The sequence below is a fragment of the Corvus moneduloides genome, chromosome 19 (genome assembly GCF_009650955.1).
Source record: "Corvus moneduloides isolate bCorMon1 chromosome 19, bCorMon1.pri, whole genome shotgun sequence".
NCBI classification, from domain to species: domain Eukaryota; kingdom Metazoa; phylum Chordata; class Aves; order Passeriformes; family Corvidae; genus Corvus; species Corvus moneduloides.
The window spans coordinates 3,247,136-3,266,073 of record NC_045494.1 but is presented as its reverse complement, the minus strand read 5'-3'; the positions used below and the strand labels follow the sequence as shown (position 1 = coordinate 3,266,073).

At 40.5% G+C, this 18,938-nt stretch overlaps 1 protein-coding gene across 3 annotated transcripts in view; it reads right to left on the bottom strand.

Annotated features, from left to right (window-relative positions):
• PRKCA (protein kinase C alpha) overlaps positions 1-18,938 on the bottom strand; it is a 153,805-nt gene that overhangs the window by 57,109 nt on the left and 77,758 nt on the right. For all 3 annotated transcript variants that reach the window (XM_032128886.1, XM_032128884.1, XM_032128885.1), the window contains exons 4-5: positions 2,892-3,003; positions 2,041-2,169 (exon numbers count right to left, since the gene is read on the bottom strand). In XM_032128886.1, coding sequence (XP_031984777.1) covers positions 2,041-2,169; positions 2,892-3,003 — 241 coding nt within the window. The remainder of the gene's footprint in view (positions 1-2,040; positions 2,170-2,891; positions 3,004-18,938) is intronic.

Sequence of the window (18,938 nt, the reverse complement as noted above, 5' to 3'; positions counted from 1 at the left end):
GCTCTGAGAACTGTATATTCTAACAAAGCTTTTGTCAATAAATATTTTAGAAGCAATGACATTCTAGGAGCATTTTTTTTATGTTTTGTAATATGTCCATGAACTGGCAATTGCTAATTTCCTTTTCAGTTAAACATACACAAAAGGCACCTGAAATGTCATTTTGGCTAGTTCATATGGTATTTCTTAAGTAAAAAACAAAAAAAGCAGCTTGCTTTCAGGACAATTATAATTTTTATTTAAAGAAATTTTCAGAAAGCTTGGAAATGCTGACAAGCCTCAGCCACAACCACAGCACTGTAATTGTTTTATACATAACAAAGTTATAGTAAACATTCTTCTTGTTGTCCAGAAACCTACTTAATTGTGGGATGGAAATGTTTTATTTATAAACACAATAGAAATGACATTTACCAAGTACACTCACACCAAAAAGAGCCTATGGAGAAAACCTACAAAATTTGTTACAATTTTACCATGTTCACCTCTCAGACAAGACCTTTTCAAATAAAACTCTGAACTAAAAGGATCCTTTGTTTGTATAATCACTTTACAGTGCCTTCGTTCCACAATGACTTGTGATAAATGTTTTTGTCCCTAAAACGATTATAAACCAACTGAATCATCAGGAAGTAAGCACATGTTATTTGTCACATTATGTGTATTATTGCAGAAAGTTTAAGCCATATTTAAGAGCCTTGCTGCAAAGCGGCCTAGAATAAAGCAAATATTAAATTTTGTCACTTGGATGATTTTTAAATTAATTCCCTCTCATGGTACAATTACTTTTAGAACCCACATCACCATCCCTGAAACGCCTCATTACTTAGTGAAACCACCTTCTCTTAATGACAGCACCTTGGACAAATTTCCCCCTCCCACGTTGACAGGAAGCTCTTTGAAAAGTTAAGCCACAATTAAGCATCACTTGGGATCTATTCTGATCCTTTCTAACTAAATTTTATCAAACGTCTCCTTTTCAATGCATTTTACAGGGTTTGACAGGAGAATATGGAGCTATTTGGATTTAGGAAGAACAAAACCATAGAGGGATAATGTCAGCAGGGAAGTTTGCTGGTTCTGGAAGCTGCGAAAATTCAGTGATGGTCTGATTTCCTCTGTGAAAAGGGGAAAGGTCTCTACTGAATGTAGGGGGGGAAGAAACATCCTTTTGGTGTGTACCAGGCTCTGTCACCTGAGCCACACGGACATGACACTCTACACCCACAGGTTGTGACAACCACACCAAGAAACACAGGCAGGAGTTGAGATGTTCTAAGAAACCTCCCACTTTGTCCTACTCTGACTTTACCCCCAAATTCAATTCCATTTTGCAACACCAAGCAGGCAGTGACAAATGCATTGTGCCCTGTACTGGTTTCATGGAGTATTTTTTGGAAACTTCTGGCTCAGGGTGGGTCGGTGGGGGGGTGTGGGTGTGCACATCTGGGTGTGCACAACCACAGATTATTCACAAATTACAGAGAAACACTTCCAAGGAAACAAACTGCCACCCTCTCCTTTTTCCCCTTCTCTGCCTCCTCCCCAGCTTGGTCACCTTAAGCTTATAGAATGTGAGAACTGTTTTTTTATATTTTAAAACTCACTGGGAGTAGTATTTGGGATTGAATCCCAGTTGCCTTTGTTTATTCCATACTCTGAAATACAGGAAACAACTCCTCAGCTGATGAAGGTTTAGTGAATCTCTTGTGCTCTGAAGATGATGGGTAACTTCCTGAACAGCTACTCATCCTGCTGGGCTGCTTTCAACATGAAAAACTGACAATACAGTGATTTTCTAACTAGTTTTCCCCAGGTTTTAAAGCTGTTAATACAGATTTCCTTTTTTCTACTGATTTTTATGAACACAGCTTCATAGAGTTTCTTGATTCAAAGCCACGTTGTATGAAATCCTCCAGCTTCTGGAAGGAAATTTTCCATCAGTGGCTTTAATGCACAAAGATCTGACCGAGGCACACAAACTCACAGTGTGTATCATACATTTATAAAACCTGAAAAATTCCAAAATGAGCTGTTTACCTGTTACTTCCAGTTTGTCACCAGTGACTTCAGCTTTCAGATAAATCCTTCCTCTCTTCTCTGTGTGGTCCATGCCACAGAGGCTTGGGACGTTTATCACACATTGCTTGTGAACGTTCATATCACAGGCTGTGGACATAAAAATGGTTCAGACACCCATGAGAAGCTAAAAATTAAGTGAAAATTAATTTAAAGTGAAAATGAAGACTAAATGCTAAATTATTGGTAAGACTTTCAGATTAAAGCTGCCTGGATTTCAACCAAACGCCACGTCTGGTTTCCATCTTGCAATACTTTCTGTAGAGAGCTAATACAACAGAAAATAAAATAATCTTTTTCAGAAAGCTAAACATATCATTAATGAAGTTGAAGGGGGGAAAAAAGTGAAAATGGAATAAAGACTTGCTGGGAATATGACTAAGAAAACAGAGCATTCACGTCAGCAATGAAGGGAGTTAAGTTTAAATTGACTATTAGGTTTTGCCTGTGGAAGACTTCCAAGACAAATTACATACAAGGAAAATAGTAGACCTTGACTACAAACTGAACTGAAATTTCAGTCTTTGAGAGTGTATTCACACAGACAGTCCAAAAAGAGGCTTTCTCAAAATTACCATGACAAAGGCTCTCCAGCGACATCAAGCTGAATACACCATGTTCTCAGCAGAAGAGGTGATTTTCATTAGTAGGTTATTATGATGCTGAAATATCCACTTGAAATATCCCAGGACTATAAATAGCTGACATTTGAAATGGTATTTTCCACAGAAACGAAGTAAGAAGCTGTTATCCAGGGCTTCCACTGACTTTCCAGAACACCCCTTTGGTAGCCCAAGGAAAACTTCACTTACTGTCACATTTCATCCCCTGGTGCAGGAGTCCATAGAGCAGTGACCCACAATGGTCACAGAAGGTGGGGCTCCCATAGGTGTGGATCTTGAACTTGTGCTTGCTTCTGGGATCCTGGAGGGAAAAACAGACACAGATTCTCAAGTCATAAAAGATAAGATTGACACACCTTTATTACTTCAAATACCAAAAGCTTTCCAGCTCTGCAAATCATGCTGCAGAAAAATACATTTCAGTGTGTAGCTTGTTCAGAACCTAACAGTGGTACCTGCACTGGCACAGGCACGTTGACCTCAGTTCCAAATTCTCCTTTTTATGGTGCTGTAAGAAAAAACTATGTCAGCTCAGGCTTGTTCCCATGATTTATGCACACTAAAACTTCATTTACTGACTGCTCACATACATAAAGTTTAATGGCAGTGTTCAGTCTGTGGCTGAAGAGTCACAGACTGATTACAGTGTTACTGTCACCATCCTGAAATGTCACACAAAATACAGCAGGAGAACTGGGAAGAAACTGTTCATGGCCTAATCTGGAATACAGTCCAATGACTGTAAAATCAGGATTTTACAGATGGGATTATCTTGAAATGCTGCAAGTTGATAATCTCTATTGTTGTAAATGAAAAGGAATGAATTCTAACTCGGCACATGGTAAATATTTTCCAGAGATTGCTGTTCCCATCTGATTTTTGAGCAGAGAAACTTAGGAGTGAGGACATTTTAAGGCCACCAGCAGCTTGGATATGTTTCCTAATTTAGGACCAGTGAAAGGGAATACACCCAAATCACTTAAATGCCTGACACATCCATAGACATCTGCTGTTTCTCTAGCAGTAAGGGTCCCCTCTGGAAAACCAGGAACATTTACTTCAGAGGAAGAAACCACATCTTCCATAGGTCCCTCCATGTCAGGCTCATTCCAGAACTCCACATACACCAGGCTGGAGATGTGCAATGCCAAAATAAACATTGTGATGGCCCTGTCCTGTGCACACCCCCTTTATCTTCAAATCCTTTATGACTCCTTCCTGCTCCAGCTGCATTTCAGTCAGAACTATCCCTGCACAGTCTTGGTCAGAAATTTGGAAAAGTAGTAACCCTTCATTAAAAACCACACTGGGGTTTGAAATCAATCCTTGCTAATACTCTTTTCAGAAAGACCGTGGAAATAATGAAATGCCAGGTCTAAAACATCCTCAATGAAAACACAACTGCAAAATGACACATTATAATATTTTTCTTCTGTCTACATTTTGTATTATACCCTTAAATTAGATAAGAAGTATTAAATTGTCTTATAAATATACTGATTTTTAAAATTTACCTGCCAATCAAAGCTTTCCAAAAAATCAAAAGGAAAGCCCGGCATGTTACTCAAAATGGAAAACCTGCTGACTCTTTCCTCAAAAAGAAAAGATCCCTCCAGTATAAGCACTTTCTCAAGAAATTTGGGAGTTTTGATTAGTAATTATCACAAAAATATGACTATGAGAAGACAAAATTTTGCCTTAAAATTTTACTATTTTGCCATATTACCCTTTGTGAAGGTTTTTGGCGTTTTGGTAGCATTCTTCATGTGAATTCATTTTGGCATTGATTCTAAGTTTTACAGTGAATCTATAACCACTACTTTGCACTGTATGGAAAGAAATTATAGAGCACCCAGGATAACAAGTAAAGACTTTACATTACAAATTCAAATTGAAACTATTTCAGTAATTCTGCTTGTTGTACAGCCTGAGATATGAAATGCTAACTGCTACCGACTGTATTTACTTTGTAAACACAGTGAACCTACATGGAGTGACAGCCACGGCTCCAGAGAACATCTGTTTCATTATTTATTAAAGATACAGCAACGGACCTTGTGGCTCAGGGTCATGGGAATGTGGCTGTGCAGAAGGGTTCTCTGGTGGCTCGGTGACTATGTGCCTTCCAAACAATTTAAACCACAGTTGGGAAGCTAATTCTTCTCTAAATTGTTTTGTTTAGATGACAGAAGGGGACTTGTTGCCTTATAAATATCTACACTTAAGCATGACTCTGGTAAGACATCTGTGGCTGAGAAGGACAAAAGCCACAGCTCCTAAGAATGACACTGAATAAACAGAGTTTTAAAGTTGTGTTTAACATCTGACACAAGTGGTATTTATGAGCATAAAGTAATGGTATAGAGGGAAAGGAACTGTTTTATTATATATATGGAAATTATTACAGTCAATGTCTACTAAATAATTGAACCTGCATATTATACTGAAATTATGTAACACTGCCCAATAATTTCATTCCAAACAATGGAATATGCATGGAATTACATTAAGCAGGAGTGTGTGTGGTTTAAAAATGTTGTGACATTTAAGGACAACCATTCTGCACTCACTGTGCAACACGAGTGAGGGCTTGTGTCTGACTACAAAGCTCTGTGTGACTACAAAATCCCAGGAAAAACATTCTTAGAAAACAACAAAAAACAGCCACATGAATAAATAAATAAATCAAGTTTCTATATTTTCTGTATATAGTATTTTCTATACTGAACCCTAGCTTTCTATCCTTGTGTGAAAATTCCTACTGTGGGGTGTTTCAGATGAACAATTTAATATGAATTAGATTTTGTAAGGAGAAGCACGTATGTTCTATTATTAGCTATTATTCTAATGGCACACACTAAATAATTTATAATAAGAAGAGGACAATGGAAAATAATACCAAAACTATTCCTGAACTGGAAACTTTGTAGGAAATCTCTCTTTCAAGAGCCTTTTAATGGAATGTCCTAAAAAAAAATTTAAAACTGTAGCAGGTTGGGTTTGTAACCGGGCAGAAACACCAATTTAGTGTAGTGGTTTGGGCCAAGATACTCATTACTATTTATCTTCTGTGAAATAAGAATTAGGAGAAACACAGAGCAGGCACCAAACTTGAAAGAATATAAAGAAGTTTATTAACAGACCTAAAAGAAGAAAAAAAAAATTATACCACACCTTCAGAACTCTTCTCCTGCCCCCACCTTCCTCCCTTCTCCCACTGACAATGTAAAAAAGACAACCCTTAAGATGTTCAGTCTGTTTACCACTTCCATAATAACCTTGTTTAGTCCATTTAGGAAGAGGAGTCTCTTCTTGCTCATGCTATGAAAACATTATCACAACGAGCCAGCTGCCCACTTCCAAATATTGTTCAGTCCATTTAGGAAGAGGAGTCTCTCTGCTCGCATGTGAGTCCCTTCCCCCGACTTGCAGCTTTTCCCACAACTGCTTTCGAGGGTCCACTCTTGAAGCTTTTTGGGGTACAATTTTAAGGTTGACCCATTCAGAAACAAAAATTCTCTTCACCCATCTCTGGGAGCATTTCATCTCTAAGAACAGAGGCCCTTCTTCCCTGGGAGCAAAGGGTCTTCCTCATCTTCATCGTTAGGACTATCTCTGGGAGCACCTCTAGGAATTGAGGTTTTCTCCTTTCCCATTTGGAGCAAAAGTCCTCATCGCTTCCATCTCTCCCTGTCCAAACTTCTCATGAAATTACAGCTGCGTCAGCATCTGCCTATCTCAGCGCAGGTGCTTTTGCTAACAGGCATGAGTTGAACACTCCACTCCCCATATCTTCATGAAATTACAACGGGATACTCTGATATATCACAGCTTCACAACAGAATTTCAGCTTTAAGCATCTCCTCTTTCTCCTCCCTCAGGTTTTCAGCTCTTCACAGCACTAAAAGGGTTAATCTCACCTCGGCCTCGCAGCTGGAATGTGGCTTATCGCAGTGGAGAGGGGGAGAGCCGGGCCGCTCCGGCTGCCCGAAGCAGCGCTGGGGGGGGTGGTTCCGCGGGTGGAACAGGCCCATCGGCTCCAGGATGGCCGTGGCCCACTGGCCCCCACACGGGGCCCACAGCCACCTGTCCCAGCACCGGAAACGAGAGAGAGCCTCTGCCTCAGGGTTTCTATTCTTAAGTGTGGATCACAGAGGCGGTCACAACTTTAAGTGGCTTAAAGAATTGTCCATATTCAAACTGGCCAGCTGATAGGTTCTATCAGGTCCCAGAGGAAGCTGTAAGCACCCCTTAGCAAGGACATCCCTTCCGGGACTATGCTTGCTAACCTATGACAAAAACATAAGAGACTACACTCTTCATCAGTATTTTATCCTATTTTCTGCTTCAATCCTACGCTTTGTGTTTTGGGTTTTTTTGGGGTAAATCAAAGTGTGGAAGGTATTGTTTTTTAGGAAACAAGTCTGAGAACATCCAGAGAAAGTCAAGAGACCACTATCCACCCATTACAGGTGACAAAATTTTTTCATCTTATTCCTGTATTCACAAGGATTTCTGATCCACTTAGAACTACCCTTGAATCTATGGCTTGCACTTTAATTATAAGCAATCATATTAATAATAATTACTACATTGCCAGCTCTAATTACTTATATTAACAGTAATTATTTTATCAGTTGTTAATACAGGTTCATACTTCCCAGAGTTAAACATGCATTAATGAACTTATATGCATCATAGAGGAAATCACGTTGTCTTTAGCATTTTTTTTGGCTTAAGGCAAACTATGGAGCTAAAGGAAAGCTCCTGTAAATTTTCTTCACATATCCCCTTTTCATCAATGTAAACTTTCAATAATTCCCAAAGCAGAGCTGGCAGCCCCATTTTGTAGTAAACACAGGGAGCCAAGCCAGGATCTGACAGATGAACTGCCAAATAATGGCTGCTATTTGCAAGAAAATTGAACTTTGCATTAAACTTGGCATAGATTAATTGTGAAACTCTAAAGGGAAAAACTACTTCTGTTTCCAAAATCCGTCAAAGTTATGAGAGGGGAAGTGGCAATGGGAAAGCAGTGGGGAAGCACTTGTTCAGCAGTGATGAATGATGTGCTCTATTAAAATTTGTGTTATTTTCATGCTAAAAAGTGAATTCTCTGCTATGTTAGGACAGTCCTCCATTTTTGTAAGTACAACTTAATGCAATACAGTGTAATTAAATGGGATAAAACTTCTGGGCAATTGATACCACAGACATTATAGAAATTTTGATTTGAAAAACCTTTGAATTGGCATAAATTTAGCTCTGCATTTGCATACTTTCTAATAGACTGGGGTCTATAAAGATGAACAGCAACCAGGCCGCTACACCCCACACAGCTCTGCAAAAATTAGAATATTATCCATCACTCTCAAAGCTGAGATGTGATCACAGAGAGGAGCAGCCACAGAGTCACAGCCACCAGGAGAGGGTTGTACACACTGGCTCCAGGTGGCACTACTGAAAAAAACCTGAAAATGGAGCAGAAACATTTAAAATAAATAATGAGCTTGCAGAAGTCTCTTGCCCAGACAGCTCTGGATGTGTTTAAAGGGGGTCAGGCAGGAATCCTGCCGCACTCCAGCAGAGGGAAGCAGAAGAACACAGAGGCATCTCCCCAAAGCACACATGTTTTTCCACCTATCTACTGCCACTGAGCTATGTCCTGCCCCCCTGCCACCATCCCTGCCTTCTTCCTTTGTTTAGCACAAATGAACCCATTTCCTATATTGAACAGCGATGGAAAGCACCTCCCTGTGAGGAATCATTCCGTAACTTCTGTGGCTCTTAGGCGGGGGTGTGCAATAATTGAAAGCGCATGGTTAACCAGCAGCACATGTCAAACTGTGCCTTAACACATCACAAAACAGCTTATGAGCATTATATCTCAGAATTCTTTCTAAAAGCTCCCTTTTGATCGGGATTTTATTCCCCCTGATAGCAACACTGAACCTGCTATAATTTTGCAGGCATTAAATCACCACACTGCCTTTAATTTTAAAATACCCAAACTCCACTTTGTGTGATGGTGAACCAGTGGAGGTTTTACATGCCAAGCACATCAGATTATTACTTGTGAGGTCTTTTCATGGGATGCAACTTGACACTGTCAACAACTGTGTCACCAGAACCAAGGATCCACCATGCCCCGGGCTGATCCCCCAGTGAGGGCAGCAGGAGAGGGGAGATTCTGCCCATCTGCCCCGCTCAGGTGCGACCCCACCTGCAGAGCTGCCCCAGCCCTGGGGCCCAGCACAGAAAGGACTTGGAGCTGCTGGAGAGAGTCCAGAGGAGGTCACAGACATGCTCTGAAGGCTGGAGCCCCTCTGGATCCAGGCTGGGAGAGCTGGGGGTGTTCACCTGGAGAGGAGAAGGCTCCAGGGAGACCTCAGAGCCCCTTCCACTTCCTAAAGGGGGTCCAGGAGAGCTGGAGAGGGACTGGGGACAAGGGATGGAGAGACAGGACACAGGGAATGGCTTCCCACTGCCAGAGGGCAGGGTTAGATGGGATATTGGGAAGGAATTCCTGGCTGGGAGGGTGGGGAGGCCCTGGCACAGGTTCCCAGAGCAGCTGTGGCTGCCCCTGGATCCCTGGCAGTGTCCAAGGCCAGGTTGGACGGGGCTTGGAGCAGCCTGGGACAGTGGAAGGTGTCCCTGCCCATGGCAGGGGGTGGAAGGGGATGAGCTTTAAGGTCTTTTCCAACCCAAACCGTTCTGTGATTCTGTGACCTGTCAGTGCCAGAGCCTGTGCTGGTGATTAGGGTGTGAGGAAAAAGGACCATTTTCAGTCAATTAATGCCAACACATGAATGTCAAAAAGGTGTTGGGCAGGAGATAAGATTAACTTCTTAAATTTTTTAAGTGCCTAGGGTTGGTGAAAGGATTTTTTTTCCATACCTGAACTGCTATTTTTGTGATCATTAAGAAGCAGAAAATGCAAAAGTGCAAGTGTAAAAACACTTTTGGAGGAATGGAGAATTATATTTTCCATTACAAAAAAACCTTAAAGGAGTTCTGCAGATGAGCTGTGAGGTCCTCAGGTTGTATCAGGGCCTACTACTACAAAGAACAGTTTTGTGTAAAGAAATGCAAAGGTACCCAACTTTCCATTTTTTATTTCCATAACAGAACCACGAGATGATTCTTCATCCCCAGTCAAACTTACATTTATATGGAGTTACTATTTTAAAAGGTGTACAGGAAATAAAAGCTTAAAATTTTCAAACTACTTCCCTTAGATGAAAGAAAAAAGTGATTCCTGAATGTCAGCGGCACAAATTGTGGTGCTGTTTGTGTTTCTGCTGAAAACAGGGATGACAATATATTCCATATATGCAAACCAACTTACAAATTGTTACAAGAGATAGGAGGTCACTGTTCCTCCTTACCAATGGAAAAGCCCAGAAGGACTGGCAGGTGTTTTCCTCATTTAATACACAGCCTTCAGCCATTCCCTACTGTGACAGAACCACTGAATCCCACATCTTTGTCCCCCCTCCAAATGTCTTTAGAAGTATGGATCTGCTGCAACAGATCAATGAAACCACTGCAATCTGTACTGCATATATTTCCCTTAAAACAGCTTTAACTTCCCCAAGTGAATACCAAGTTAATAAAACATATTTGAGAATGTATTTGAGCGTGGTTTTCTCTGTACAGAGCCAAATCCCACATTCAGCCCACGCTGTCCTCAGGCAAATTTCACTCGAAGTTCTGAAGGTCTTCAGACTCCAGCTTTCTAAACCCCTTCCAAGCAGTGACCACAATATCCAGGGATCCCACTCAGATACCACCTCTGTTTGAGACACTTTCTTCTGTTTGCTATTTATTTTTGCACTGGGAAAACAAAAATATTGATTAATGATTTGCTCTGCATCTTAATTTAAGAAAACAGCTTCAGCTTTGAAGCTGCAAGAGCCAAGGAGCCAGATGCTTCTACTGGAAAAAATAACTTCCAGGGCTTAAAATATGGCTTCTGTCATCAGAGCTGAGGAGCAAGGAAGAGTAAAAAGCCCTTGTTTAACTGGTCACCAGCTTTGTTCTTCCCTGGCTGAGTAAGACTGGGAGCAAAGAGAATCTGAGACTCTTGGGAATGATTAAGATCATACCATTTTTTAATATAAAATGTACAAATGCTTAAAGCTCGTTTGATATTTCCCCTCTCAGAGCTGCAGTGTAGGAAAATTTTATTGCTTTCAGAAAAGTGCAATAAAAGATCAGACTTCTATTGCCTCAAAATCAAAAATATCCCAGAAGGGCTGAGGCTGGCTGGGATCTCTGAGAGTCCCGAGCCCAAATTGGGCTCAAAGTGGGGCCAATCAGCTGGGTTTGGTTCATGGGGTTGCTCCTCCCCAGCTGCAAGACACTTCAGAGCTCCGAATCTACTTGCCAAGCACCCCAAAAAAAAAAAAAAATCTTCTCCAGGTTGACCTACCAAGAGCTCCTTGCTGCAGTGGAGGAGGACAGGAATGGCATGAGTGTGCTTTCCTACTTGGTGAGAAATTACACCCAGACTCTTGCCAGGAATCTACCTCCAGGCAGAATGTGAAGTTTGGAGTGACTCAAATAACTTGGAGAAAGAATTCATTCATTCAATCCATTGACATCTGCGGGATGGGAAACCTGAACACACTGGTAGGTGTTCAGGGCATAAATAGAGTTGTATTCAACTCTACAGTAACAGTGGTGGGATAAGGAAATAAAGACTAAGCAAAAATAGCAAAAATACAGGTGATATAACCTGTGCAGACCCCCCTGCCTCCACCAGACCTGCACCAGCACCGAGAGCAGCTGCAGTACAGCAAGTTCAAAATCCAGTCCCTTCCTCACTGGGTTCAAGGGTTGGGATGACATTCAGGAATGAAGACTGATTCTCAAGTGCTGTAGAAGAGAAGTCTTTTATGATTATAAATGACACCCCATGCAAAAATGACAACAAAAATCTCTTTTCCTGTTGTGTAACTAAGACCACTTTTATTCTTTGCTACTCTAAAGAGAATTAAGAAAGTACACAAACAGAAAAAAACTGGCTTTAAAGAAATTTGAAATTTTTTCAATCAACTGTTTCTTCTCTGTAATTGTACAGAAGAGCACAATGTGAACACAGTTCAAAATGATTCAAAGGCAAATTTTTCAGTCCCCTCCTGGAATTCACAGTAAATTATTACTTTTAATTAAAAGAAACAGGTGGTCATTGAATCAACTGATTTTGATTGGTGCCTTTTGTTCATGTTCTCCTTGTATAGAATAGAACTGATTGAATTGGCAAAGGGAGAAAGAAGATCTGCATGACTCTACTCCCAGGGATTTGTAATTTCCTAATTACTAGAAAGACACATAAATCCGGAAGGGACTCGGTGTTTACTGGCTATTTTTTCTTCATTCTTTTTAAATGAAGAAACTGCTGTATAATTACAGAAAGTGCAGAAACAAAAGATCCCGTTAGAAAATGATTCATGACTAGGAGAAATGGAGAGAGATTTTGTTTCAGATACAACTTGCCATCATGTTACTGTGTATAAATAATTTCAATAAAGATGAAATCCAGGGACCTGGATTCAAAAGGAGCACTAGAAAGCCAGAGACAGCTGTATATGTCTTGCTTTAACCCCCTAAATTATTAGCTTTATAATTTTGTAATTTGTTAGTTAATTTGTCAAACTGATACACTTTTCAACACAGAGCCCCTTTTACACCTTGAATACATATTAGAAAATACAGTTTAAACTGATCAGAAGCAAGGAGTAATTTTATTAAGTTCCTGCTTTATAGAAGAGTATTGTTATTTTTCCACAGGTACAATATGGTGAATTGCTCAATATTCCAAGTTACAGTGGAGTTTCTATGCTTTCCAATGGATCTGCAATGGGGTTGGGTGCAGTGCATCATTAACATGATGAAGGACTTAATTGTGTGACATCAGGTTGCATGAGAATTATTTTACATTAATATACTTGTGTACAATAATTTCTCATCACTTCTTAAATATTTCAATATGTTTGAGTACAAGATCTTCCCATCAGTTCTTAAATATTTCATTACTGGCCAACTTGCTCATGATAGAGACAATACAACTTATTTTTTTTTTTTCCTCATTATCCTCAGCTGGAGCTCATATCATTCATCTCTCATTCCATTAAACACGAAAGGAGATAAAGGCTGGAAACCATCCTCACCCGAAATGTCCCATTTCCCTGCAAAAGCAGTGACCCCGAGGGCAGAGGCATCAGGTCAAACAATTCAACATGTGCTGGAGCTGAAACGCTGTTCCTACAGGGAATTGTACGAACATTGATCCAAGAATCCAGGGGGAAATGGGACTGGCTCCAGTCTGGCTTTAGGAAGCAATCACAGCCCTAAATGAAGTTCACTGTTGGCAAATGAAAGCTTCAGAAAGAGTCTTTGTGACCCCAAGCTTCCTGACCGCAGTCAATGGCAAAACCAAAACAAAATGAAGCTTTTATTTGTAAAGCCAAACCTGTCCTCAGCTACTCCCGTCTAAGGTGGTTTGAATGAAGGTTTTTACAACTATTAAGTGACAGACTCGAGCCCAGAATCCCAAGCTGATTTGCCAAAAAAATCCCAGAGCAAAGTGGGAGCGGCACTGTGAGTGCTGAGCTGCTGCCTTTGCCTCTGAGCTGATTCAATACGCAAGGCCCTGAATAATAACTGGTTTACATTCCCCACTCCTCCTCTGTTTTCCCCTCTAAAATGGTGAAGAACCCACCAGTTTATAAAGGCACACCTCACTTGTTCTCACTAAACCCTTACCCACCTATTTACATAGCTCCTTCTCTTCTTCCCACCTCCCACAGCAGCAGCTGCACACTTCAGCAGGTTTCCAAGGAAAGACATTTATGTCTGGATGCATTGCTACCAAACAGGAACATGCAGTATCCATATATACACCAACATATGGTCCAAAAGCTGAAGCTAACCCCACTAACTACTGTACAGATTTGTTTGTGGAAACTGAGTGCTGCAAGAGGGTGTTCCCTGTGCAGTGAGAAGGAAATCCAAAGAGAAGTTGGTCTGTCCCAGCGAATTACACAGAATCAGGGAACATCTCGTGATACATTCCCCAGAGCTCTGCATCTCTTCTTTATTTCAAGTTAAGAACTGGCACATGCATCGCTATTTTTTTGGACACTGGAATCCTGCATTTATGTCTCAGCAGGTATCACATCCCTGTCAATGACATACAAACTAATAAATACATTTTGAAATTTTCCTGCCCTTTACAAAATGACCCACCTCTTTATTCTGGTACAACAGCAAAACAGTGCTGAACTGAGCAAAAAAACTCAGAAACAGTGATCTTGGAAAAGTCTGAGAAATTTTTGATTCAGAATCACTCAGAATTTCACAACTCAACAGCTCCCTCACACAAGAACCTGTGGGGTGTCCTGCTGCTTTCCATTTGACAAACTTTATTAGAGACAGACATGAATCTGAAACACCCGAGCAAATTGCGTTCAAAGTTACTCACTGAATAATTCATTTTTTGCCTGATATTTTATACATTGGTTAAGCACCAAAATAAAGGCAGGAGGGAGGGTAAAATATGCACAATTTAAACCCACCGTCTCCGTTCTGTTCTGCATCTCAGCTCCGTGTTTTCAGAGGTATGAATGTTACCACCTATAAACCAGGCAGACATTTCACCACACAGGCAGAATTTTGTCCTCCAGAGACAAAAGTTCCACGAGTGATCTCTACCTACAAATCCCATCAATGATTGGAGGATTTGATTCAAATATGTTTATCTCCAAATCTACACCTCAGTGTGAAAAACACTGCTCTCAGTAAATCATAGCCATGATCGCACCATGGGAAATGCTCAGGCACAGAGTCCTTGGATGGTCTTCTACATTGTATAACCACTCAAACACTATTTATTTCAGCACGGAACAGATGTTTTTCCATATGTCTAAATAACCCTTCTTCAGCAAAGTAACTCAAGCACATTAAATTCTGCAGACCAAGGAATATAGACATCAGACTCGCCAGTATTTATAGAACATTTGGGATCTTTTCTATAGGGAACTCAGTATTTATCTTTGTAAAAAGTCACTAATCCTACTCCTCTGTATAAAATACAAAGAGGCAGCTAAGGGTGAATGTGCAAGATGTTCTGACATGCTTTGGTCTTCAGATCCTGACCTTACAATGGCAGAGATCCCAACCAAGCTGTCTGGCCCATTACATTTTTCCATGCCAATGTAGCAGTTGCTATTTATTAGCCAATTAAAAATGAAGAAAACAATATTGAAACTGGAAAAAAAAGTTAACGGCGCACAATAAAACCCCTGAAAGAAGGACAGGCTTTTAGAACAGGCTCCTGATTTGCTAACATTTGCCAACTCTGTGTTTTAAACCCAAAATTCGATGCCACTCTCAGGGAGAAAAGTGTTTCACTGAGACCACAGTTGAGGGCACACTCAGATTAAAAATAAGAACTGACACGAATCTGTCCCTTGAGTCGAATTTGACTCTTTTGAGGTTTTCTAATCAAAAATCTGAACACAATAAGGACTGTTTAATCACATCAGAGGAGTGCTGGGAGCCCTAGAAGAAGGATTTCCTCACAGCTGCCATCGCCGCTTTGCTCCGAAGGCTGAATGAGTCTGAACTGCTTCACAGCATCAGGAAAAGTCCTCACAGCATTTAGCAATGAGTTATAATAAAACCTATAAATATTTAATGTCTTGCAATTAACTCTGACCTCTTCAAAGGAAAAAAAAAGAAAGGAAATACAGAAAGCCTTCACCAAACCATTTAGCAACATGGCAGCTTCCTCCCCCAGCTATTTCGAGTGTGCCCATCCCAAAACCAATCCATGCACACAAACTTCAGTAATAAGCATTTTTCCTTCTCCTTCTTTAATGAGAGTGTTTTTCTCAAGGGTGTTGATGGTAAAGGAGTTTCCCAGATTCCACTGAAGGCTTGGAAGGGTTTGGAAGAAAGCCTATACAGAAGCGTTTTGCTGGCACAGTGTGCTCCCAACAAAGGGAAGGCGAGTTTGGATTCCTACTTTTAATTTCTCAGAAATCACTTGGTGGGTGAGAACATCCCTCAGTGGAGCCTCTGATGATGAAGATCTCGTTGCTGCAGCAAACACTGCAGTGCTCACCTACACTAGGGCACCATGAACCTCTACAAACACTTCATTGTCCTTGTTATTGGGAACATAAAACAAAAATTCATGACCAAACTTCCCAAGAATCCTCGTCTGTGACACCCAGTGTAACAGTTCTGGATTTTACAGGTCAAGTAAGACTCTCCAGTACAAATTTCTCTTTCCTTCTCCTCCTCCTTGGCCTGAGAGCTCCCAGCCAGTGTAAATTTATGGTGTCCTAAATGCTGCTGTGCATGTTATCCATCATTGCTGAAGTTCATCCTCTTGAGTGCTACCAGTTCTGTTTTATCCAGAAAACGTAAGAAAATACAAGAAAATACACGAAGTTCTTTTCTTGTCTGTTGCAAGAGCAATAGACAAGAAAAAAAAAAGTGAAAAATACATAAAAAGCTTTAATTTAATAAATAAAGAGCTTTTTTCATTCTCTTTACAAAGGGGAAGGGTTGTGCCATTTTGGCTCTACCCTCATTTCACGAAATTCAGTCACCAAACACGTACTGGGAGTCCCTGCAATGACAACTGTAATTACAACTGTAATTAATTTGCCAACACAAGGTTGGACACTTCTCTGCTCATTGCATCATTTATCACTTAGATTCAGCCTTTAGCTGGGAGCTCCGCCGGCTGATATTGCCATGGAGGAAATAAAAAATTGGAAAGATCTTATGTTCTATTCATAAAAGGTATTGCAGAGCAATCAGAGTTTATCAGGATTACAGCAGGCATCCGGGAAAATTGCTTGCATGTATGGCAGCAGATTCAGGGCATTACTCCTCATCTGCAAGTAATGTAATTTTTTAAAAGAAGAAGAAAAGAAACTGCTCTTCCTCCATAATACCAATCTACAGATTAACAGAGGCTCCTTCTAGCACTGCCAGCTAAGCCTTTGTAAGGCTGCATCAAAAACAATTATTAAAATTAATCCCAGGTACAAATGGAATTGCATAATATTAATTCTGCTGAAAGAAAAATCTGATATGATAAACATGTGGAAAACTGACATGAGGAGCAAAGAAAACATCTTTAAAACCCAGTTTAGCTCACTCTGGTCAAGTGAGGGGCCTGTAGGACCACACGAATATCACTGGTGTCAGTCAGGTGTCCATCCTTCCTTCTGTAGTGACCACCTTGGCAAAAATTTGGACATCCACAGCCTATCAAAAAGCAGCTGGAGGTATTTTTTTAGTTGGAGATTAAACTAAATATAAAAACCTGGGAGAAAAATGCTTCCATGATTGAGTACTCTCTGCGCACAAGATAGAAAAACCTAAATGCAAAGCAAATATTACTGAATTAGCAGCCAGAAATTACATCTTCAGGAGTCCTTAAGAAAATTTACTTCATCATAGAGAATGCGTCCTACACCATTACATGAAGCAAACCCAAGGAAACAATAAATGTGTGCCCTCCAGATGAACTTTCACACTTCAGAGAAAAAAAAATGGTTTCAGATATATATTTTTACAATGTGCATAATCTAAGTATTAGATGGCAACATAATGCAATTAGCATGAAAAAGCTCAATACTAACATAAATCCTTCTGTTACAGCTTATATTGAGAATTTAATAATTCAGGAAAAAGTCCATTCATTGTTCCTCACGGGCCTTCGGTTTTTTACAAAAATAAATTAATTTCTTTTGATTTTAAGCTGGGACTAAATGCTTCATCTGTTTCAGAATAAACCAAAGATGTGCTGCACCAAACAGATATTTTATTTTACTGCATTTATTCCTGGTGCTGCACAGGGATCACAGGCTTTGCATAACAGAGCTACAATCATGGGTACGAAATGTGCTGTAGTCCGTCTGATCCAGGAACTGACATTAAGTGTCTCTGATAAGAGAGGCACAGGGGAAATCCATAAATTCCAGCAAGTGGAGAGGAACAGAACACACAAAGATGTAGGACTAAGCCTCATGTGACTGCTACATTTCCAGTCAGATTTAGGGCATCTCCATCAAATTCATGGAGGTTGTGCAAACAGAAAACAATACCTGGTACAAAAAAAAAAAATATATATATATATATATATATATATTTTTTTTTTTTTAATTCAGATAAAATCAACATCTCAACCTCTTCCCACATTTTGGATATTCCTGTTCAGTCAAGATCATACCTGAGTGCTAATGCTGCTTAGAGTTTTGTTAGAGCTCTCTGCATTGCCCTTTTATGAGATTTATGGCCAGCTCTAATGCCTTGAAACAGTGGCAGGGACAATGACAAAGCACTTCTCTGCTCGAGCAGACTCAGCCTCTGCGGGTGGCTTTTGGAATTTGGCATATTTTTGAAGCCAAAAGTGGTCTCTGACTCTTGCACCTACCACCCTTGTGATTAATTCCAGGCAAATAATGTGGGATGTGAGCTAATGGAAGGGCAAACCTCAGCTCAGTCATGAGGCATAAATCAGCCACACACACAACAGTGATTCTGCCCCACAGATGATGATTATCCTGGCTGCACTGCAGTGCTGGAGCTGCTGAGAACGAGCTGTCCAAACCACTTTCTGCAAATGAAGTCAGAGAGGAAGGAAAGGCCGGGCTCTGGAGATCTTCTGACTCCCAGAAGTTACCTGAGAATTGTAACACCCCTTTCATCACAAGGAAATGAATTTATCTGGTACCGAGAAAACACCACCACAACCCCCACTGAGTATTTCAGCTTTGCTGCCGTCACTCAGAGCAGCAGCAATCCCCATGTCAGTGTGCATTTGGAGTGAGGCAAGAGCCTGACCCACCTTGATGTGGACTTATCTGACATGCAATCAAAGTAAAATCAAAACTCAGTTCCAGGCTAGACAGATGTTTTCTGCACCATATGCCATTTATTATTGCTGTGCCTAAGACTCTCCCCCCAGTCAATACCCTGCATTGCCACAGGCTTTGACTTAACATAAACAACCTGGCCTGGGTTACTGTGAGCAAGGTGACAAAAGTCCAGACCACAAGAAATCCCACAGCTGTTCCTGACTGACTGCATCTGGCACAGAAATCTATAAAAATGCACTATTTAAGAAAAAAATAAATTGTAGTCCAGAAATAAGATCAGTTCAAGCTGAAACAAGAATGTAGTTTCTAATAAATATCAGTTAGAAAA